This window comes from Myiozetetes cayanensis, unplaced genomic scaffold (assembly GCF_022539395.1).
Source record: "Myiozetetes cayanensis isolate MyiCay16 unplaced genomic scaffold, myiCay2020 scf1, whole genome shotgun sequence".
In the NCBI taxonomy this organism is placed as follows: domain Eukaryota; kingdom Metazoa; phylum Chordata; class Aves; order Passeriformes; family Tyrannidae; genus Myiozetetes; species Myiozetetes cayanensis.
Window position 1 is genome coordinate 18,661,720 of NW_026086604.1, and position 25,820 is coordinate 18,687,539.

General features: G+C 34.8%; 1 protein-coding gene across 50 annotated transcripts in view; it reads right to left on the reverse strand.

Annotated features, from left to right (window-relative positions):
- Window positions 1-25,820, reverse strand: part of RIMS2 (regulating synaptic membrane exocytosis 2) — a 442,383-nt gene that overhangs the window by 290,058 nt on the left and 126,505 nt on the right. The window contains exon 1 of one of the 50 annotated variants that reach the window (XM_050324039.1): window positions 16,727-17,293. The exons of the other annotated variants lie outside the window; for them this stretch is intronic. Coding sequence (XP_050179996.1) covers window positions 16,727-16,848 — 122 coding nt within the window. The 5' untranslated portion in view covers window positions 16,849-17,293. Of the gene's footprint in view, window positions 1-16,726; window positions 17,294-25,820 lie in introns of those variants that run through there. 50 annotated transcript variants of the gene reach the window in all.

A 25,820-nucleotide genomic window follows, 5' to 3' on the forward strand; every position in this document is an offset into this window, starting at 1 on the left:
TCTGAGCACACCTACTGCCCCAGAGTTCTTCACCCAGGGACCTCATACAGTACTACAAGATTTTTAGGTGACAAGAAGTTCCAGAACTAGCAGGAATTACCCAGAAGTGCAAGCAGTATGCAAATTGAGTCATAGAAATGTAGGTGTCCATGATTTATCAGCTATCCACAGATTTCTACGACCTGTTTAATTTACAAGATGCACACAGATTTATTTTTCAAAATGTAAGTCAAATATGAAAAAGAGCAATGCTTCCTTAGGACAGTAATAAATTTGTGTTAATTATTAAATATATTTTTAAATAAATGTGTGTGTGTATGTATACGTATTCTGAAAAATATCATTGATGTTTTTACAATAATTTATAGTCTAACATTGCATCTCTGGATGACTGAACAGAAAACTTATCCGGAACCAGGCAGTCTGACATTGCAGTTGGATATGTGTCCTGAAGCATTTGTTGAAGTATGCTTTTTACTTGAGTGAATTAATTGTGATTGTCTCTGTACAGTATTTCAGAGCTATTCAATTAAATTTTATGTTGTTTCTACTCTAATAAAAAAAAAAAAAAAAAAAAAGAGAAATTTCTGGAGACTGTAGCACAAGAAATGAAAACAGAAATAAACAGATAATGATAAATCTAATTTTAATTTTAAACGCTTATATTACATTTTTCTCCTGTGGCTATTCTTTAAGCACAATCAGAATCAATGCAACCATCTTATTAGACAAATAAATCTGACAAGCATTGCTTATTACTATTAATGAATTAGTATTAAAATTTTTTCTTTCAGTGCACAGATTAAATTAATATTCTGGAAAATGTGACTGTTTTGTGCTGATTCTTTCTCGTTTCAGTGGTTTGGTTGCAACAGCTGCTGTTGAGAGCTATAAGGGAAGCAAAGGTAGGCAGTACTGTAGCTATTATTAGGCTGTCATGGATGTAAAATACATTGAAGTGAAATTCAAATAAGCTGAAATAGATTATTCTTTAATGTACCCTCTTTGGGAATCTGATGATTTTTTTATGAGTCTGCAATATTTTCTGAGAATTTTTTGTGTAAGATTATATTTAAAGTTTTCAGTTTAGAAATCGATCTCTGCAAAGTGCAGGAACTTGAATGGTGTTAAACAGTGAAGGTGTTGGAAAAAATAACTCTGAGAGCAGTATATTGATACAAAGTATAGTTGGAAATAAGCTGCTTCTATGGCAAATGATACAGTACAGAGAGCATTTTTTGCAAACAACATTAAATTATTTTTGCAGTGAATCATCTGACAAATTTGCTTTCTGAAAAGTTCCACTGCTGTCAAAGCACCCAAGGATAAGCAAACGTTGCTGCAGGCTTGGACCTCCCATTAAAAGAGGGTTCAAAGATTTCTTTGTATTTCAATGGATTTATTAGAGTAGCCTCAATCAGCATTATACTTTTTGCAGACCCAGGCTGTGGTGATATGAATTTCATTAATCTTATATTATGTATTTCATTTAACTTTTATATAATAAAATGTTTATGTTTATTCTGTAAGAAGCACTGCTACTCCTATCAACAACCATAGTAGCTAGACTAAAGAATAAGATTTTTTTTTAATAGATATTACATATCAACTACTAAGGAAAAGGATAGGATTTCTCTATCACACTATTTAAGACATGATTTCTTATCTATATATGAATCTTAGACTCTAAGTAGAACGAACTGCCTTTGACTAAGGAAAATTAAAGAAATTATTAAGGTTATAAAAAGTTATTCTTTAGCGACTTCTCTTTTCTTTAGAATTTATATCATCATTAAATATTTCTATACATTATAGTGCCAAAATAACCACTCAAATCCCTGTAACAAGGATACACTGAGGTCATTTAGACAACTGATTCAAAATCTTGGTGCATCTAACAGTCATACTTACAGGAGGTAATTAATATTTGTCTCACACTCCTTTTCTCAGAATACTCTGAGTTTCATTATAATTACCATTAACTGGTTAATTATCTTCAGCATGTAAAATGCTAGGCAGCGATGTGAGCCAGGAGCATGAAGTGGAGATCTAGGCAGCAAGGAAATTTTCAGGGAATAGCAATTGCATCCTTTGCACTCACATCCCTTTGTGCATGCTAACTCCCCAAAACAATGAAGCTACTACTACCTCAGCACTTGTGGTCAGAAATATACTTAAATTAATGCAGCTGCCTAAAACATGTCAGGTGGTTCTGCTCTAAAATATTGATGTCTCTCCACTGATTTCACAGGAGGCCTACAGTGCTTCCAATCAGCATGTGAAGTCAGATGAGACAAAAGTCTCATTTCCTTCTTGGTGTCTGATACCAGATTCTTAAGTGCAGTGTTAGCTTTTGAAATATTCCTTCTAGAATTTGAACTTTCAACATAAGCTCCATTTCATGTGTTAGTAAATACACTGTCTGACTCATAAAGTTTACATAACTGAAAATTATTTTAGCAATGCAAGGGGTAAAACCTTTCTGCTGGAAACTTAGAAATTCCAGGTAAGTGCAGCAAGTATTAAGAATGCCTTCAGAACTTATACACTCTACCCTGGATTTTTTTGCTATCTCTTTATATAGATATTTGATTTCTGAATTAAGTTGTGCAAAGAAAGACTAAATATAAAATTGAAATTTAAGCAAACACAACTTCTGATGATGTTTTAACTACAAACTTCTCACATGATCAGGTGATAGTTGCCTCTTTGGAAGAAAGGACATTGGGTTGGTGCTGGGTCAAATTAATTTTAACCTCATGGGAAGAAACACTTATTTCATCCCAATATTATTCCTTAAGAATCCTCCAATCAAATAATTTACTCTATAAAATCTTGTGTTAAAGGTGATATACAAACACAACCTACACATTTTTCTGAAAATAAGGTCTTTCTTGTCAAAGGGATAATTTAGATAAAGTACAAATAAAATTGATTAATTTTAGTTTCAGTTCTTTGACTTGCCTTGCATTAGACTGATAGACAGCAGAACTAGCAAAACATAATAGAAGTGATGCTCACATGAGGCAGAAAACAACAGAAATAGTAGTAGCAGTATTTGCTCTATTAATAATGTGATTTAATTCATGAGTTTTAATTAGGTATTCATGTATTGTAAACAATAAGTTCTAGTTGGTCCTAATGAAATATAAAATTCTTGAGATAGTACTTAAATCTCAGCTGTTAATACACTATACTGTAATGCCAGACAGTGACAATAATCAAAAATGCCTCCCTTTTCTAAATTCACCTGAAAGTGAATGGCAGAAATAGAACACAGCTGGAGATGGAAAACAGTAGATCATCTAGTTTCCATGACAATGAAGGATCTTTCCCCATAGTACATTTTCTAAAGTTTTCTCAATCTAATTTCAGAATTTTTTATTTTTTAAAGGCTTATACCATTTCCCATGGGATTTGTTCTATAGTGTGGTAGGTTAAGAAATTTGCACGATCATTCAGTTGAAGCCACTCATTACACCACACTTCACAGTTGCCTTTTTTTTTTTTAAATCTTAAAAAAAATCGGTTTTTCTTCTTGCTGTTTAAGTAATCAATACATATATATGCTGCTAATCTGCCTCCTTTCAGTGCTAGCTAACCAAGCTGGACGTATTTCCAGATTTGCTAAAAATGTATGCCCAGAATTATGCACAGTTATCCAACTATCAATATCTCAGAGATGTGCAGCATGTTCCCTCTTGTATTTAACAGTTAAAAATACTGCACAAAACCTAAGACAGTCTTCAAAACTTTTTATTTAGCTGATAACCTGCCAGTCATAGTCAGCCCCAACAGGCACCTGTGGGCTTTATGTGGAAAACATTAGGTTTCCACAGCTACAAATGATGTTTGTCTAAAGTTCATTGCTATTTTCTAAAAGTCTATATTATCTCAAGCTGAGTGACATACAATAAACACATGTTAATCACTAAGAGTTCAAATATAAAGCTCCTTTTTCCAGCTAGCTCAATAGGAGCCAAAATTCTTATCAACATTTAGAAATGGTTCACAGAAGAATATATGGATGCTTGGGAAGAATACTGAGGGATTTTGTGGCAAAATGTATACCTACTTTATTGTATTAGATTTACTGAGGACAGCAACATTTAGGCCACGTTGGATGGGGCACTGAGGAACCTGGTCTAGTGGCAGGTGTCCCTGCCCGGGGCAGGGGGCCTTGGAACAAGGTGATCTTTAAGGTTCCTTCCAACCCAAGCCATTCTATCATCATATAACAATAGATATTGAATCCTCTTTTAACAAATAAATTATTTCTGAATATATAACCTAAAATAATTAAACCACCAGACTGAAAAAAACCTCAACTGACTAATCAAGGTCCGTAACAATTAATGGAGAACAACATTAGCCAGTTGTGGTCTTTTTTAGTTAGATCATACATAGCTATATAGATCACATAGCTACAAAGAAACTGGAAAAAGCTATACAAGTACCTTATTCCTTGTACAAGGAATAAGGTACTTGTACAACTTTTTCCAGTTTTCCAGTTTCCAATAAGGTACTTGTATAACTTTTTTCAGTTTGTACAGAGATTTAAAAAAATAAGATTATTTTACAGAATTAGAGATGCCTTAGGTTAGACAAATCTTCCTCAAGAGAATGTTAGGAATACCTGAGATTGTTCTCCTTCATACAAGCAAAAAAGTTAAATTTTCTCCCTCAAAAGAAAAAAAAAATTACAGTAACTATAAAACCATAATTAAACCATGATAATATATGGATAGGGAATAAATGTACTGTGATTACTGGTTAAATATTCAAACTGTCTTATTTATTATACATGATTATATACCACAGATAAAATGCAGCAGCCCAGCAGCAGAAAGTACAGCTAATCAGCACAAAGTACATCACAGACAGAAAATATAATCATGTGAAATGGAGTCTATGCTTTCACTGCAGAATTGATACAGACTTCTGCTGTGATACTGGCAATATCCTCCTGCACAGCAGCTCTCAGAAACCTCTTTTTCCCGTTCAGTAATGCTTCTAAATTGGCCTCCTGAAATGTTTTGAGTACGAGCAGAGTCCAGGTCTATGTGCAAAGGTCCCTACTATGACTGTTTCTTTTTTACACAGACATATATAGGTATATAAACACAAAATCAGTTTCATACTGGCCTTAGTCAATTTGTAATCATTATAAAGTGCATTCAAATTAACTATCCTAGCATTTATTCAGCATATCCAGTTCAGTCTTTGCTAAAGCATGCTCTAAAAATACGCTGCATAGAAGTAATTAAGTACAAAGTCTGTCCAAATAACAGAAAACAAAATTTTCTTTCTAGATCTGCTCAGTACATAAACCATTTTAAAAATCTGAAATTAATTTATTGGCCTGAGAACATGTTACTTTCTCCTGTGTTTGATTATATAAATTAAAGTAGTGCATTCTCCTCTGGAAAGTTAAAAAAAACACCTGTGGCCATTAGTGCAAAATCATTTGGAATTCTGAAACAAAGTTACTTGAGTTTAGCTAGTGATATCAGCAAGAAAAGACGTGGTTTTATGCAATAGACTGAGATTCAATCCCATATAAAGTAATAAGGAAAGAAATCAGTTTCTGCCATGTCTTATTAAGGTACATGGAGATAATGAAATATTCCACTCTATTGCAATAGTTTAAATTTTGCTTTGCATGAGGGATACATGACGGGAATACGATTTATTGAGATATTCTATTATTTTGCAACATTTTTTCACTTAAGCAGGAGAAGGAAAATAGTACAGATAGGCAAGAGGCAGAAATAACTGCAACTCAGTGAATAGGTCTATATGCTAAACTCCATTTCCTATCCTACCTACACCCTGTTGCACTCCTTAGATTTCAGTGGACTTTTGCCACACATTTTCATATGAGTTAACATTATTTTCTGGAGACAAAACTGTATCCCATCAATAACACATCACTCCAAATTTGGAATCGTTATAATGAACTTCCCAGAGTTCAAGTAAAGCAAAAGACCTATTGAAAGATATATTTTTCTTTCTTCTCTTTAGTTATCTCACTTCAGCTGAAGCGGCAGTAGATTCAAGATTAGTTCTCAATCTGATCTAAACTCTTGTTTCAATATCAACTTGCTCCAATCAAAGGTGAATACAGGCAACAGGCTTTTTTCTATATGACACAAGTACAGTTCAGATATCATCCATATATAATCAAAATGAAATACAGACTAATGTATCTTGCATAGCTTCCATTAAAAAAAATTGGCTATTGAGACAGCATTTAGACAGCAGTGTTTATTTTAAAAATTTCCCAACTAAAGGTAAGTAGGAAATGAGTTTATTTCTATATTCATCCATCAGCTCCAAAATACAAACTTACTCATAGTTGATTACTTCAACAGACCAAAATCCAGTAAAAATCCCTTTGCATTAGTTGCATGGAAGTACTCCAACAATAAAGTCCACAAAAAATGCAGATCTATCGTTTTTTCACCAGTTTACTACAAAGAGGCCACACAACACCCCCTGAAGAATTAATGAGATTTTTTGTCTGTGCTTAACAGGAAAACAGGGTATTTCTGCACTCTACTGCAATATTGTGAGCATAGTCTGAGTACTGTGTGGTTACCCAAGTTTATAGTGTCTCCATTACACTTTATATTATACAATATATTACATTATAATATTTATTATATTACTATATGTGTGATATATGTAATTTATTAAATTTTATGTCATATTATTATTGTCTGTTAGGGATATGGTTTAGTGGTGGACTTGGCAGTGCTGGATTAACAGTGGCACTCGATGATCTTAAAGGTCTTTTCCAACCTAAACCATTCTATGATTCCACAATTATCAAACGTGCTTACTGCACATCCTCACACTTGTTAAGAATTTCTTTGCAAATACAAACCCCATTTGCTTTATTTGTATATGAATACAGAATTGATAAATTATGGCGGTATGTAAGGAAAAAATCTAGTTAGTAACATGAAGCATTTTGCAGCTGGTATGACAAAGAGTGCAAGTAAGGGCAAGGCACAAAATCCTTGTGTATCTCTAAGACATTTAAGTTACTCTGCCACATGTCCTAATATCTAGAGATGAACCTACATTCCCAAAAATTAGAATGAAAATTTAATTTGTACTTTAACCTATGTATACTTACAAACTCAAGATAATGAAGACCTTTGCAAATATTTATAAATTAAAATTAATAAACTCCCACGAGGTACTAAATATGACATATGTCCCATAAACCACCAGCTGTGAAGTTTACATGATTTTCCTGGCACTACAGAGGAGATGTTGGCATGGCAGGTGTAGAATTCAGATCTCTGTACCCACCCACTTCTTTGACTGAGCAATACTGTACTTCCTTCTCATGCTCTTTTCTAAAATAAGAGATCTGAATTACTGTTGCAGGTACTCTTTATACACCCTGATTATGCTGTGCCCTACAAAAGAGCAACTTTAACATTAAAGATATGTTTTAAAGCACAAGCAAGATTTTGTGGGCAAAAATTACTTGAATTGCTGTGTTTTTAATGTCGTAATTCTCGCTGCATTTTGAAATCTTTTCTGTCCTCCCTGACACTTTTCAAAAACTTCCAGAAGTATGACAGTTAGATGAAGCATGTCCTACTGGAAGAGCTCCTGAGAACAGGGCACTTACAAGCTTTTACTGTAGGTTATTTGAATAATGATCAAACAATGTTAGAGTCACTGTGATACGGAAGAGCTATAAAAATTGAATCTTCTCTGAAACACTCATTGTTCTTGTAATTTTACAGCAGAACAACGCTACCATTAGCAGTGAAAAAAAATGAAGTCCTTAAGTGAATGAAACATTGACTACCCCTAAGGTCCTCACATCCATGCAAAATGCATTTGTTCTGAGTGCAATCTGAAGACACAGGAGCAACAGCCTAAAATATAATAGTAGGAAAATCAAAAAACGTAAAGAGAAACATAGATGTATAGAAATGGAGAGGGTAAGAGGGGAGGAGAGATTTTAAACTTCCTGTTTCAGCCAAAAGTTTTAATGTTATTTTAGTTATGTTTGCATATCTATACTGAAAACATATTTTGTAGGACCAGACATAATAAATCAATAACTTGGGGTGTCAAGCCTTCCTGAAATTCTGAGGTTCCATCTTTTAGTAATTTTTTATTCATCATCTCCTTAAATCACTTCAAAAATATTTTGAATGTCTTACATAGAGAAAAAATACTAAAATTTGGAAGAAATTTTCTAATTTCATTATTCTACTTATTTAATATTGAAATGTTTGTTATTTACTGACAAATATATGTACATCATACACGCCAAAATGTCTCATCTTTGGTGAGCAATAGTTAAACCACATACAAAACTTTTTGGTTTAGAGCATTTCTCTGTGACTTCTTATACTATTTTATAGGTTAAAAGGAAAACTATCTTAAAGCAATTATAATTGCATTACCTTGATTGTCAACTTAGCTTTGTACACCTTTTAACAAGTTACTGTTCCTATTATGATATATGTGGCTATTACTATCTAAGAGACAAGAGCTAAAAACTTATTTATTCAAAATATTGAAAAAGTTTCATGATAAAAAATTGTCTTGAATATCAGAAGATGGGAATTTGAAAGTACATCTTGATCAGAAAGATAACTCAAATATTGCAGGGAGGATAAAGTGTATTAATGAAGACTGTATTTTTAATAAAGAAACCATACAAATTCTGAATTACAAGATATCCAACTCATTTCTTATTATTTAACAAATACAATTAAAGTTTCAGCATTTCAGTCTGTAATCCCTGTCAAATTAGACGGCTTTGGGACAAATTTTTCCAATACACAACTTTTTATTTCATTTCTCCGATGTCATAACTATTCCTTGTCAAGTTAAGAAAAATGAAACAAACAAACAAAAACAAAACAAACAAAAAAACTCAAAACAAAACAAAAAAAAGGAAGCAAAACCCCAAAACAACTTTCAGAAAGCTGTCTTTCCGTCCCTATTGCAATGCATATGCTGAAGTGAAGCCAAGGACTTGAAATACTTCCAAATTTTGCTTCAAACCTTTTATCTCAGGGTAAAGCTAAAATGATGCTGTTACCTCCAAAACTCATCTTGAATTTCACAGTTTTTCAGAGGCCAATATTATATTTTTTAATTCCTTTTACAGAACCCTGCAAATCACTTGAGGCCCATACCAATCTTTCTAGAACCATTTCAAAACATAGTGTTTTCTACGACTAAACCTTCATTCTGCCTTTACAGTGTAAAATCAATAGTATATTCCTGAGAAATCTAAAGGGAGGTTGGGTTCACAGTCAGCAATTGGTAGGACATCCCCATCACAGGTGAAAGGAAAGAAGCTGGCTAAGTGCAACACTCTTCCCTTCCATTCTCCCCAGTTTAACATGACCCACACAGCCAAACATCCCAGGGTTATTGTGCTATTTTGTCCATCTGTAAGATGGGACAGTAGAAGTTTAAAAAGGTTTGTTTTCCCTTTCAGTTCTCTTCTCACACAGAATTATACTGTGCCCAAAAAATCAAAAGTATAATCAAGAAATACCAGGACCCACACCAGCAGAAGTGGTCTTCCTTCATTCCACTGCTTCAGTGAATCAGTATCTGTGGCAGGAACAACAGCAAAACTTCTCTTATCAAGGAACAATGCAAAGATGTATCTTGACTCTGATAAGGAAGGTTCTGCTTTTCAAAGCCCCATGTTTCTACAGCACAGTATAATTACTGTTCCTGACCTGGTAAATGAATAGTGTCATTAGTAGGCACATTGTGCCATAAATGTGCACGCAATTACTGACCCAAAAGGCAAAGAGCTAAAAGGATAAAGGAGTATAAAGAAGGTGAGGGACTACCTGAGTGCTGTTAACCACTGCTGTGCAGTTTTGGGCCCCACAGTATAAGAAAGATATTAAGCTCTTAAGAGCCTCCAAAGTAGAGCAATGAAGATGGTGAAGGGCCTGGAGGGGAAGGTGCATGAGGAGTGGTTGAGGTCACTGGGTCTGTTCAGCCTGGAGGAGACTGAGGGGAGACCTCACTGCAGTTACAACTTCCTCCTGAGGGGAAGAGGAGGAGCAGGCACTGATCTCTTCTCTGTGGTGACCCAGTGACAGGTAATGGCATGAAGTTGTGTCAGGGTAGATTGAAGTTAGATATGAGGAAATGGTTCTTCACCCAGGGGCTGGTTGGCACTGGAACAGGCTTCCCAGCAAAGTGGTCAGAGCACCAAGCCTGTTTGAGTTCAAGAAGCATTTGGACAATGTTCTCAGGCACATGGTGTGACTCCTGGGGTTGTCTAAGGCAGGGTCAGGAGTTGGACTTTAATGATCCTTGTGGGTCCCTTCTAACTTAAAATATTCCATGATTCCATAATTTTTTCACATCCTTGGTAGTGAGTGAAGCAAGACTGGTGAATACTCTTACTAGGAGCTTCTGACCACACAGGTGGGAAAAATGAAGTATTTTCTGAATATGAGTCTTACCAGCTACAGTAAACAGGCTGGAGTATTGACTTTGTCGCACACCAATATAACAAACTCTCAGTGCAGGCACTATGGAGCAGCTTTGCTTAGCACTCATGCCAGTTTTACCAGAGTGATAGAACCCTGAAGAAGAATAAAATGGATATCTGAGGCTAGTTATTATTCCAGTCACCACAGCTCAATCTATCCTCAAATATACCTATTACCTAGTCAAGAACTGAGATGAGCAGCCTTGATTTCTGGATGTTAGAACATGGGGTTTTCATAAAGTACTGAGTTCTCCTCATTCAATAAATCTCTTTAATATTTCAAGTACACAAAATCATAGTCATGTTTTAATATCATGGTCTCTTCCTTCTTATTCCAGAAGAAGAAGATAATACCCATATCTTAGGTGAATGATATGAGGAAGAGTAATTATCTGATTTATTCAAGAATGGGAAAAGATTCTTTTTACATGTTCTGATCAAAAATGTTGTACTTGGTAACTCAAATATAGCTTAGATTTCTGTTGCTCTCACCCAGGTGAGGAAAAAAAATCAAGTTTTAAGGCATGTTTAATCATTTCCATATTTAGAATTATTTAAATTTGTGAATTTAACACATTAGCTAAATTGAGATAAATTATCCACCTCTGATCCATCCTCTTTTCTCTTCCTGGTGAGAAGTTAAGATCATATGCCAGCTAGGATTTTATTGCCATCATCAGATAACAGCAGCTCATGCACAATGAGAAGAGAGAGAAACCTGTTATGGCTGCAAATATCCACAGCTCTGTGAGATTCATGGAGGAAGCATATGTCACCTTATTAAATCTGTAGCAACTGAGGTGGAAGTAACAGAAGGTCATCTCTCTCCAGAGCTGGAAGAGATGGGAAGAGAAATGGTTCTGTAAGGAAATCTCTTACTTTTCTGTCTCTGAAAATATCTGTAACAGAATGTTACAGGGATGGTTTTTCCTAGAAATAGGGACTTAAAAAACAAACCCAAAACCCAACAGCTGCCAAGACAGGATGGAATACAGAGCTTCTTCTCAGAAAGAAATAGCTTTGGGGCAAGTTAGTATGTTCAGTTGCCTCCTCCAATGGATATAGAAACAGGAGAAGATTTGGAAAATCATGCTACTAGTTCCACTTTGTCCCACAGAAGCAAGTCTGCACAGAAGGAAGAGTTAGATGCGCTTATATGAAGCTTGAAGAGCACACAGAGTGCTCTATGAGGGATGTAAACCATAGATGCAGAAAAGACCAAATGCACAGCTCTCTGAGTTTCCCTCTGCCCATCATGTACAACTTGCTGTCCCAGCTGCCAATCTTCCCCTTGTTTTTATGGAAGTTTATATATATAGGGATTCACATAGGGATTTACCTGAATATGCACATAGGGATTCACCTGAATATGGCTTATGCCTCTAATTTTAGGGAGAAAAAAAGATAGAGGATCATCTGACATGGACAATCTCTCTGAAAAAGATCTAGGACTGGAATTAGCTTAGTTTTGGAATTCTGATTGGGTCTGAGGCAAGACACAAACAGTTAAGAAGAAGCTTTGCTATGCCTTTATGTCATCAAGGGAAAAATACAAAGTAGGAATACAAATAAAATTTCTGGGTTTTTTTACCAACATTGCATGGTATTTAATTGAGAAAGCTCATTAAAGTGATTAATTAAAAGTAAAATTACTATGAAACAAGTATGGAGGTAAAAAGGAGCAGACACGAAAATCGCAACAAATTTAATTTTTAAAGGTTGCTATAAATGAGCTAGTTTTTGAAAGTGAGGAGAGGCAGTTTCAGTTATTATTTAGTTTTGCATGGCAGAATACAGAAAATACACTTGCAGTTCTAAAGTCAATATGGTGTTTTCTCCTTGGCTCCTAGGCTAGTAATATTTGAAAACGCAATATTCTCTTAGAATATTAGCAAACCTCTTGCTTTGTTGAACCAATACAAAGTTAAAAAAAACCCTCTCAAACCTATTGTACAGAATTATCCTGACAAAATTTTTTCCCAACAGAGAACAGAAAATTGTCTTTTTCCTTCAATGTCAAAGTAATCGTTACTTGCACCATGAAAAACAACAATTGTCTGTGCCAGTAGTTCTTGATATCATGTGATGGTTTCATTATAAAATGGAGCGTTAGTAAATAGCTACTAGGTATATTTAGAAACGAAAACAGAAAATTAAATAATGAAAATAAATCGCATGTTTCTGCTTAAATGATATTTTCAGTGTATATGTCTGCATATATCACAAACAGGCTCTGGGTATTCTAGTAACCTTCTGAAAATCAGTGTATTTATGTAAAAGATGCTTGCCAATGAATTAAAAACATAAAAATTCTTAAGAGACTTTACTGAGGTTTAATTTAATGAAAGAAAGTACAATTTCAGGTTTTTTTAACGAAGCGTGTCTAATTTCAAAATGTGGACAATTCCTAAGTCTCTGTTGTACACAGAATTCATAAAGAACCTTTGTACTGTTTTTGGGCTGAATATATCAGTTATCTTATGCCCCTGTGTGGCCAACCTAAACAATAAACTCTCTTTCACATAGCTGTAACAAAAACAAGGTAGCAATATATGAGAAACCAAGTTTAGGTAAATCCACTGTTTTCCATTCTCTGAGAAAAGCTTTTAATATATGGCAAAATTGGACTGATACTCCTCTGTACAGTTTTATCAATTTTAGTCACAAAAGATACTTGCCATTATGCAGTGATGTGTTAATCTGGATATTGCCCAAAGCAATTGTGACTTCTCAAAGCATGCTGCTACAAATAGAGCATCTGACAGCACAGTATTTGTACACTAAACACTAAATGAAGAGTGGCAATCAGAAGAAAATCCAGATTATCTCATTACTAAGGGTTTTTAAAACATTTTTAAACTATATTTCATTGTCTTTTGTTATTTGAAAGAAAAGTATGTCACTGAAAGTTATCAGACAAATTTTAGACTTCAAAAAAACTGAAGCTCCTTTAGATGTTGCTTTAAAATTCAGATATAATGTAAGCACGTACTTTGTTTTCAGAAAAGGTCTCCAGATTTCTTTTCCCAGACACGTGAAAAATTTATTCCACCAACTAGCTATTTGCCAAATGCTAATAATCAAAAACAGTTCTTACGGCTTCTCAACATGAGGTAATTCTAAGCATTTTTCAATAGAAAGTATCTTATGACACAGGTAATAGCACCACAGTCCTCAACACAGGTGAAATACAATTTTGAGGTAAAATCCTAGCTCTTACTGCTTCAGCTGTCTGCAGCTGTAACGTCAGAAAGAGCTGTGTAAGAACAGGAGGAAGGCCCAGTAATCCAGTTCTCTCTTTTACACTCTCGACAGTACATTACAGGACAGTGCTGCCCTATACCTGGCAAGAGAACTCAACTGCAATATTCCTCCAACAGAAGCTGTTTGGAGAGGATAACTAAACCCATTTCAATGGTAAAATCAATCTAATTCACAAGGAGCTTAATATCGTTTGGATCCTCTCACATCAGCTACTGCAATGCAAAAACTATACACATAAGAACCCAACTCATGTAAGGTTTCTATGGGAAATTATGAAAAACAGTTTAATTCCTGACAGTGTTCGGTATAATATCAGAAAGTGAAGCCCAAGATACCTGCCTTTCCTGCAACAAAATCTCAGCATATCTAAAACTTTCAGAACTGAAGAACAAGAACTCCAAGCACAAACGATGTGAAAATTCAGAGGAATGTATATTCAGTTACAGTGATACGTATACTTCCTCATTTCCTATGACTTTCTGTTTTACATTCCATTATTACTATACTATTTGTATCCATTAACCTGTTTTCTTCACATTATTACTTTGTGTAAGCAGCAGTTAATCATTCCATGTGTAATGTCAGCTGTTATCTTTCTGGACTCTGACTTGTAGTTTTTAGATGTAAAAACAGAAAAAAAAAAGACTTTAAAAAGAATAATGTCGCTTTAGTCCGACAAAATATAGAACTTGAAAGACCAAAGAGAAAGACAGCATTATACCTCATCATAGCAGAGTCTCTTCCATGCTGGAGGTATTTATGTTTTCCTTACCACAGTTCTGAAACATCAACTCTCTTCAGCAAGTGCATTAGATTAATTGTGCAAAACTTTAAGTGAAAAATCTACCTACAATACACACTACATTGATTTAATTAGAAAAAAAGAACAGGTTTTTTGTTTAATCAATAAGACAATAAAAGGACTAGCATCTGAAATAAATGAAAGCAAGATTTTTTGACTTTTTCGAAGTCCTTTTAACAAGTTCAAATTTAAAATACTGATACTTATTCAGAAGAGGGAATCATTTTACTCAATAACTTAAAAAACTTCCACCTAACTTTAGTGCCAGAAGACAGAGAAAATATGTCTTAGTCTTTCGCAATTACTGCTACATGTTAAAAATTGCACAATGTTTTCTTGAGGCTGCAAGTATTGATACCTAGAAAAACACCACATTTTTCCTTCTGGAAACAGAACTCTTCTCATCCTAAATAGGACACCCCATACTATGTAGAAGGCTCAGTTTTCTAACAATCTTTTCTTGTTTGCCATTCTCCTAGAATAAATATACTTCTAATCTCAGGCACAGCAAATGCAATGAAATAATTCTCTAATGTCTTTTGATTTGAAGCTGATACCATATGCAGATTTTGCCCGGGTCCTACAAGCAAAATATGCACCGAAAAGCACGATGCCCATCTATCTGTAAAATAATTAACAAAAAGCATGCACCGTGATCTACAAAAAGCATGCACTTTGATCTGCAAACGCAGATCCAGAGAACCAGAGAATCAGGACTGGGATGGGAGCTGATTAGAACAGTTGCTAAGGGCTTTGTTGGTTGCTGCAGGCCTGAAACTGTGCAGTTGGAAATGTGCAGTTTTACAATCACAGCTGATAATACATAAATTATTGCTCCATTTTGTAGAGCTTCAAAGATTTCACAGTACAGCAAAGGGATGTAAGAAAAATCCCCTTGAATACAGATTTCATATATATCTAAAAATATCTTAATTTGTAACAGTAACTGTGATTGCTAAAGCTACCTCCATAAATTTGCAAGCCTAATTAGAAATTCATAACCAGGATAACAAAACTTGAAAACAGTAACATTAAATAAATAATAAAATATTTTTAAAGGAAATACCAGCAGTAAGGAGAGAATGCTTACAACAAAAATCCGGGAAATAAAATTATAACAGTTTCCTGAAGTATTAAGTGCAAATAACACTGTATTTAAGAAATAATATCCCATTTAAAAGGGATTTCTCCCACAGATACAGAGGAGATGATTAAAATGCTGGATATAGTCACTGCAATATTACTTCCACTGTTTTTCCAGAACGTTTCCATCGGTGCACTATCTTTATAAAAAACTACAGGATTCTTATTCTCCCTGACCTGCACTCCCACTCTTTCAGAAGAAATTATTAATAATCTTTACTGTTAATATTCAACAGCAGTATGAAAAAGTTCTAAACATCAGTACTATACATGTTTACTGAATAATGCCACAGAAATGAGGCATTATTAATTCAGTTTACCCCCTAAAAAAATACTAAGAAACCAATTCAATAACTGTCTCACATGGATAAACAACAACTTTACCCTATCATTTATAATTCCCACAAAAAAACAGCTATTCACAAAAGCATAGCCTACAGAGCTGAGTGACCTGCTGCAGAGCATCCACTGATCAGCTATAATTTGACCAGTTAAAAAGATTATTGAAAAGCATTACACACAGAATCTAAATCTTCTAAAAATAAGGAACTGCTTTCTGCCTATTTTGCAAAAGGTATGCAGGACTACTAACTTGCATCTTCCAATAAATTATGTATGGTTAAACAGACATCTCTGAGCATTTAATCTTTTCACTGCCATATCCACATAGAAATCATTTTCTCTGACAAATTTGTTTATGAATATTTAATGTGCTTTAAGGATTACAGCTAATAATGCTAGCTTCTAATGGCAGCTAATGTACTTGGAAGATACATAACCATCTTAAATATTTTATTCTATCTTTGCTGGGTTTATTTCTGCAGACTGAGTTCTCATGTAAATCCTTACATAAAACACAAAAACACTAACAGACTCACTGCTACCATAAAAATGTTAATATCTAGGAGTGCAATTATAAAATACCCCACTGAAAAGCATGCAAATAGATTACCATCAGCATAAGAATAGAAATGATAAAGCAAAAATGTTTCATTTCTACTCACCTAGTGTTGTTCAACGTTTGTCCAAAAAGATCATTTTGTAAAATATTTGGAGGGGATGAGAAAACCCCATGAAAATGAGATAAAACAGAATTGCAGACCTGGCGCAGTGTCTCAAATTGCATTTTCTCTCTTTCTTTCCCTTCTATTTTTCTTCACCACCTGTCTTAAAAGTCATCTATTTTGTACACACCATCAAATACAAATATGCCAATCAAGTTCCATATTTCTCCTGATCTCTGTAAAAACTGTGCCTAAATGAGCAGGGGCTGATAGTTAATTGTACAGTCATTATTCTTCTAATTCAGTCGTAGAAGATTTAGTACCCGTGCGGCTTTCTCCTGACTGTAGCAAGAATTCTAAACAGCAGTAAGCTTTTTGGGCATTCCCAGCTGAAGTGTGAAGCTGAGCTGCTTTCATGTACTCTACTCATATTTCTCTAAGCCTATTAAAAACACGCAGTGAATAGATGCTGTCGTCAGGAGTTTCAGCACATCTGGCTGCCAGCAATAAAATCTCAGAAGTAAAAAAAATGAGGACAAGGCATCCTCACACTGTTACTACTGTCTAAGAGGAGGAGGATTTCTGCATCTTCCCCTCCTCCTTCCCTCCCCTGGAAAAATGACTAATATCCGTGACCATGTATGTAGAATTTGTAATTTATTTTTTATATATATAGAGGCAGCTCTAAAGGGCAGAAAGACCACTTTAAAAATATTATTCATAGAATAAACAACATGTAGCACAGAGACTGTAACAATAGATCTTTTGTCTCGTATCTGAACAGCTATACTATACCTCGCATGAGATAACAGGTTTTTCAGTGCAAACATTTAAATGCAATATGAATTGGTGACTGAAGCAAACAGTATACACTCTATACGTAACCACTCTGTCAGGTGCTGTACATGCAGCATCAAGGCAATGATTTACTACACAAATTTGAATCATTACTAAAAGGAATGGCTGCATTACACACATGCACTGCATTTCTAAATGAGAAGTCTTCAGTATCTTTTAAAAGTTTATTGCACTGAATCAGCCATGATAGAACCGAGAAAAATCAATCACTTCTTAGGGTGTTCCAAACCTGCCTACTTCCAGGAAAACCCACTATTTTAGGAGCCTGTGTACCAGTACACATAAAGTATAGGATGTCAAAGAGCAAGAAGCAGAATCAGTCATCTAATGGAACACAGTGAGATTTTGCAACATAATATGCACTGTGAATACCATTAAATGTACAGAAAATAAGTAGCCCTGACTACGAAACATTTTTCCTTTTTCTTCTTTCAATGCTTGTGCCAGAGGATGACATTACATAACAGCACAGAATATATTCTATCACTGTCACATTGAAAAATAACTATTAAAAAGGTTTTCGTTATAATATCTCATTTTCTATCCACAGCTTTTAACATCTTAGCACTAATTACAAAATCTCCAAATAAACCAACATAAAATGAGGGCCTTTATTAAAGCTCTTTCACTGAAAGCAATTTTAATCCCAGATGATGTGGGAATAAGCAACCTTTCAGCTAATTAAAGTGTTGTATTTATATGCTCAGAAGGGAGAAGCCATCCAGGCTTCTTTGGCCACCAGGATGGCAACTACACCATGGATTTTCAAACAAAAAAGAAATAGGAACAAATTAATCTCCAGGCCCCTCTATAAGAGACATATAGGACTCGCTACTGACACCTATTTTAATTTTTTTTTTAAGTTGTGAAAATATCCACTAATAAAGCTGTTTGCAAAGTTCATATGAAACCCTAAAAAATACTAAGAAAAACAGGTTTTAATACCTGTTTTTATGTCTATAGCATACTGTGCATTATGGAAGCATTTGTTTTTGAGTAATGTACTACAATTTGCAGTAAAAAGTACCAGGCCATATGTATGTCCAAGCTGGTAACTGTGGAGATCGTGGAGCAGGAACATCAGTATTTATGGTTATCCTGCTATAATAAAATGAAAAAAATAATACTTGGAAACCCCCCTACTTATGTTACGGAGAATTCATGTTTGTAATACAAAAAAATTTGCCTTTACATTCATTCTATCAAAAAAGACAAATTTTTTATATCTGCTCCAAGAAACAGAATCCTGTTGTCACAAAGGATTCAAGTCATTCCAATCAGTATAATATGCACCACTTAACAGTTCAGTGTTGACCATGGAGTAGGTACAAAACCAATATTTGATCATATATTTCAAGTGCATCACCATTTTGTTGTGTGCCTTACAAATGGTCATCACAGCCTAAATGCTCCTGTAGTTGCAGCCAAGTTCTGAACATTTAACATTCACCCTTTTATGTCTTCATTTTCAGATATTTAAAATGGAAATTGTGGCACACATTCTTCTTTTTTTTTTTTTTTTGTAAAATTGTTCTAAAACTACTGACAAAATGGGATACATATTCAGACCGTTGAATTTTTTATTTATTTTTCGGGTAAGGAAAGAAGAATACTCTGCAATATTCATGCATGTAAAACCTTTCATAGGGAAAAAATAAAAATAAAAAATAAATTTAAAGGTAAATACTCCGTGGTTGTTACTAGCAGAAAATTCAACTATAATGACAGGAGGATTGTGCAAATACACATTTTTTTGGACATCTGGAATTTTCATCAAGATTGAATTTCCTGGTGATCAGAAAAGCTGTTTTTTATTATTATTTCAAAAAATGAATGGTACAGAAAAAAGCAGAATTGCCTTTCTTTCCTGACCCTTCTAACACTCTCCAAGACACCCTTTAGCCAATAGAAAATTCTTTCCTGTATTTATTGTGTGCCCTATAGTATTGTATTGACCTTATAATGCAGACTTCTTACTAAGACCTCTTTTTAGGTATTTCCACCTTTTCCAAGATATAATTGTTTGGATGAGAAGAATCAAGGAAGTAAAGAGACCTAACAGGAAGAGGTTGGAGGGAATGGAATGAAGGAGCAGGAGCAGAGTAGGCTCTGCCCACTGAAGTATCCATCTTTTCAAAGCCAGGTGGAACTGACAATCAAAGAAGAACAATCTTGGATTCAGTTCCATTCTAATCTACTGGTTAGCACATAAGTATAGTCTGGTGGAAAAGCAAAAGAAAATGGTAGAGATGAGTCACTTGACGTTTTGGGATAATAGTGGGATTTTTCAAAATGTACAGAAAGCCAAACCTCTATGTTTTTTTCATCTAGATACTAAATAAAATCGGGTGATTAACAGCACATAAGTACCTGTAATGCAGCACCATTGGTCTTCAATAGGCCCTCATCAAAGCATTCAGCTTAATATTTACAATGAAAAAATTTTGACTGTTGAAGCATATTCATTATGAAAAGAATGATTTTCAGACAGGTAAGAAAACAACAGTGATCTCACACATTGCATGATCTTATATTATTACAGTTTATAGGACTACTCATCTTGGGTCAGATTAGCAAACTGATGTTCCAAGGTGGGACATGATTTTAAGGAACTAACATAAATTACATTGAAAGATGGACATTTCACTTCCCTGCTGCAAGTGAAATGCAACGAGATTTTCTTTAGGAGTAAAGCACATACTCCTTTGTATTTCATTACATCAATGTTCAAAGGTTCAGGTTCACAACAGAAGTTTAGCAACTAAGGCAAAATCTACAACTGTAAATTTAATCACATAAGAATCACAGCAGTCATAGAAACCCATATTCTAAATATCTAATATAGGAAATAATAAAGAGAGGCATACAGAGGCAAAAAGATAAAAGTACCTAAATCCAGACTACAGGGAGGCATCAGTCTCTGTCCAAGAACTGTAATAACGAATCCTGTCCTTGAGCTGGCGCCTGAGCGTCATTCAAAATGCACTGTTCTTTTTCTTACAGGTAGTTTGGCAGGTAGAACAGTGCCAGGGAACATGGAAAACTGAGTCCCAAGATTCTCTTCTATCTTCCTAAAATATGACCATGAAGCATATCCTCATAAATATCTTCTTGGTTATTCCAAAGGGACTTTGTCTTTGCTGTTGATGCTGTTCTCTCTCACGTAAAATATTAAATATTGAAAGAACTATTTAATTCACTGAGTTAAACATTAATTGAAAATGGAAAAGTGATACTGATTTTATTCCCTGGTAGTCAGGTCCCAGATCTACAATGGAAGATATGGAAATTCCAGCTAAGAGACCAAACCTTGTTACAGAAAATATGCACTACCAAAGTATACTAATGTAAAAGAAAGTTCATTCACGTGTTTGACCATCAAATACTATTTTTTCTTTCTTGTGTTTTATTCTGAGTATCTTCCATAATGTCTTTGTTTCTTTGCCTTAATTTTTGAGGCATTCCATCCATATTCACATAATTCTTCTCAGTGTCCTCCTTCATTTGTCTCCCATGTAGCCATTTAATAGTAATCTTTCTCTCCTTTTAGTCTAAGTTACACATTTTAAGCCAACGATATGAGACTTAGAAACCTGGACAGTCTGTTTATCCATTTTTTGCTCCATATTATGATCTATCACCATGACTAATATGCTTGATGAGACTGGTTAATTCCATAGGGCATAAATATTTCAATAGTTGAATTCCAGCAAGCTGTGTGAAAATCAGCATCATCATAGAAGAAGAAAGTCCCAAGTCAGTGCACATAGAGGAAGAGGAGGTAGAACTGAGCCATTTCCCATTAATTTCCACAGTAGAAAGATAGTCAGAAGAATATGGTCACTAAATAGCCACACCATTGCCATCTAAAGTTTGACAAAACTATCAAAAGTGGTAGGAAAAGGTGCTTAGATTATCGTGATCCTTCACCACGTCACAAAAGATATAGGATAGAAAAACATGAGACACCGTTATTGATTCTGGAGCTCATGGAACTACCTCCCTCTGGTCTTTAATCCCCTCATTCTACAGTTTCTAGGGGTATCCCATGCACAAAGGACTCACAAAAGTTTATCTCCTGTTCCACCAGCAGTAATACCAAGCAATGAAATAAGAATTTATCCTTAGAAAAAACTTCACAAAAACAGATAATCATCACAAATCTTGTAGGTATATTATGTATTAACTATTTTAGGAAATGAAGCTTAAGGGATCTGGTTTGGGTTGCAGGTAAAAATAATGTCCATGGTCCCCACAAAAGGTGTGAACCACAAGCTCTTCTCTTACTGTGTTTAGGATGCTAGAGCTTTGCAGTTCCAAAGTCTGTTGAGCTACATTCCTTGTAGCATCAACTGTTTAGTAGCCTAATTCCAGTGATATCAGGGATAACACTGCATGCCAGCAGTCCCTGGATCAAGGCCCAAAAGCGCAGTTCAACACTGTGCCTCTAGCACGTTTCCAAATACTGGAACTGCTCTAGTGCCAGTGGAAGCAGTCTGTGCACCATTCCTCAGTCACGAACACACCCAGCAAGTGCAGCAACACTCAGAATAGTTGAGGATGTTCTGATTAATTTACTGACATTGAGGATAAAATAGAAATATAAGCTACGAGTATACCTTTAGCACCCTAGAATCTGGATATTCCCCTCTCTGAGAATTCACAGTACTAATGTCATCAACACAGAGGGGAGAAAAGGGAGCAAGTGTCTGCTTTTTAATGAAAGACAAAATAAAGCTTGACGTGTATAGATTCCCAAGAAAGTCAAGGAGTACAGAGTACATCAGCCCAAAAGGTCAAGCCTTGATGAGAAATTCCAGATCAGCTTTGGACTTCAGAAACAGAAAAGTGCCAACTGTCCTTAATTAGGTCTGCTGAAGTTCTGTGAGGACATAAAACAACTAATTTCACTGCATCTCATCATGGTCTAAGAAAATTTAAGAAATTATCATGATCTGTGGATCAATACGGCTTTAAAACTTTTTAAAATTGACAAGGAAGTTAAACATGAGATTTTGCCTGCAAACTTACTAGTTTGGAAAGAATACATTTTACAAATGAAATACTTGGAAACTGAGATTTTATCTTTTTTTGACCAGTTACTGCTTAATTAAATTCTAAATCTATGAAAGGAAAACAATGAAGACTTGTGAACTTTAAATGCCAGATGACTTCCTATATATAATTTCAGTGATAGAAATTCAGATAACACAATGGTAGGTCTGATTTTTTTCCTTACACAGATAATATGAAATGTGCCATATGTTCACTTGGGAAATCCTACTGTTAGGCCTAGTGTGGACACATATGGAAACTGGCACTGACCACACAAATTGCGCATTTTAGGATGAGTAAGACAGAGAAAAAAAAACAACTAAATTGGGCAAGGGAAATAGGAAAAATATAACTTAAAAACCTTTTGTTATTAATTATGATAGACCACACCACAACACCACTATTTCTCAAAATGAATCGGTAAATATGTCTCAGAATGGGGTATACCTCGCAGTATAATTATTTTTAAGTTATCTTTAACATGAATAACTTTGGCTTATTGGTTAATTTCCTTAGCTCAATATAGATTATGGCGTCTCAAACCTCTCTGTGGAATTCTCTTTAACATATTAGCTGAAAGGCAATATGGGAAATTTTATTTAAATATGACAAGACATAGAATAGTTGAAAATAATTACATGAAATGTTTAATTTTAATTATTTCTCTTATCTCTGTCCTTTTCATGCTTCTGAATATTACACAATATATACCACTTGCTTGGTCTGCAATAAAGCTCCAGTGCCTAGTTCTGCCTCACTTGCCAGACCTGGGTTTTTCTAACTATTCCTTGCTTTGGGAAGTCTGTGCTTAAAAATGAAGACATTATTGATGGTAGGCAAATTTTGAAGCTGAACTTAGATTGTTTAAACTTAATAACAAAGAATCTCAGATTCATCCCACCTAAACAGAGATGACTAAGAAGTGTAGTTTAAAAGTCTAGCCCCCTTTTTCTTCCTTCTGTATAATTAATAGAGAAAGAGGAACATGTGGGGGGGAAAAGTCATGTGACCCAAAATTGCATGAGTGCCCAAAAATAGGTTTAATGAAGTGTTCTTATGCTTGTCTAAGTTCCTTATTTAGGAAGGAGGAATATAACTCTCCAGTTGCATTTCTATTTTGCTGGATCTGAGAACACTTTCCAGCTCCTGCCTTGGCTGTGTTCTGACACTACATTAAAAAAATATCCAGGTGTGCTCATTCTCTCCCTTTTTCCTACTCACGCATTTTCCCCACATATAACACAGGTATTTTATGGATCTGCAAGGTTTCTAGCAAAATTCCTATTGATGGTAGATATCACATATAGAAAAGAAACCTTAAAATCTAGGAATATTAGCTTTTTAAATCACTACTCTGACCTAAGACATAATTTGTATAGACTTACGAGGGCAGAAATTGCATTTGACAAACCAAAAGACAACCTATTTGACTACTAAATGTACAAATTACTTCTTCAACCTGCAAAAGCATGATTCTGTTTGTTACTAAAATAATTCATACATGCTACTAATTTTGTTTCATGTCTGTGGGACTGGTCAGCTTCCTACAGGAGAAATAAATCTGTTTTTCTTCACAAAATAATGGCTGGATATTCTGGGTCAAGTGATGATCCCATGAGCAGTTCTCCACTTTCCTCAGAGTGTCTGATAGTTTATTGAAATGCCTAGGCATTCTAAAATTTTAGTATGAACACATACATCTGTCCACATTCATACATGTGGTATATAATATATAAAAATATTTCTAGAAGTATTAAAGGAATACTATTGAGGTGGAAGAATCAGGCAATCAGAGCTAGAAAAGGTCTAACTGAGACTTCTTTGCCCTCACTAAAGGAGTACGTGTAATACACATTGATACAAAACGCTCAATATGCAGTAGGTGCTGCACCTTGCAGAACACGTGGTTTAGAGGAGTATATTTCAACCAATTTTACCTCCAGCTGACTTACAATCAATTGATATTTCTTTGCACCTCATTACAGTACATGAATCCTGCTTTATGCCTCATTTGCAGTTCTGGATGGTTCACCAATGAGATGTGTCTCACTGGTCAAGAACTGCTGGCCTAGAACAGAGATTGGATTGATTTTTGAAACAATGCACTGAAAACTTCATCTGCTACAAAAGAGGTTTCTGTTCTTCACTTTGATCAAAACTGATCCTTTGTCACCTTTCAAAAAAACTAAAAGGTGATTTAAAATACTAACAAAGTATTATGTATGATTAATAATGTAAAATACTAAAAACAGAAGCTGAAAATACACGCACTAACAGTTTTCAGGTATCAGTCATTCCTCTCATCCTCAGGATGACATATTCAAGGTGCAAGTTGATTTCCTCAGAGTTCACAGGCAGTTTCTACTTAGATCCCTTATTCTCAAAGTCATAAAAATTTAAGAAAGGACACAGTCAGCCCAAAAGTTTCAGCGAAAAGTAAAATCCTACAACAGTCCACTGATGATTACCAACAACGCAAATGCACCCAGCATAGTAATGGTTCCAATATACACGCTCAGAAAAGAGATAATTTTTTCTTCATGAAATACTGTGTGAACGGTTATCCTCTTTAAATGAAGTCCCTTACACAAATGCTTTTTGGGGGAGCAGGCTGATAAGAAAGCTCCTTGTTATGTAAAGAAAGTTAGAGTTACATTGGTCTTGAAATCTATGGTGGTTATGCATTGCAGAAATTGGCTATCATTCACAGTGAATTTGGGAGTTTAATTAATTTTAGAAATTTCTTTTCGTCACTTGAAAAATATCTTAAGAGATTTATTGCCATGTCTCTCCCTTCAGATGACTGATTTGGACTTTAGAGGGCCTCCAAATTTGTGTTGGGCTTCAATATGTCCAGGTGATCTGTGATGGAAAGAAAGACTAATATATGTGTAAACTCAAAGATCACTCTCCAAATAACAACAAGGTTAAGATCAGTCTTTTCATTTTGTGAAACAGAAGCTAAGATAACACATCTATGCATTGGATTGTTTATTAATTTCTGCTGTTCAGTACACTGGATAAAATTTTGAGCCTTCCATATCTTGGGGATGAGTTCAAAGAGACTAATTTATCTTCCTTTCATGTCATTATAAGATTTATGGTCTCCTGGGTTGCTTCTATATTCAGCTGATTGGAATACCAGAAGAATATTTTCCTGATGATCCCACACCTCTGGAAT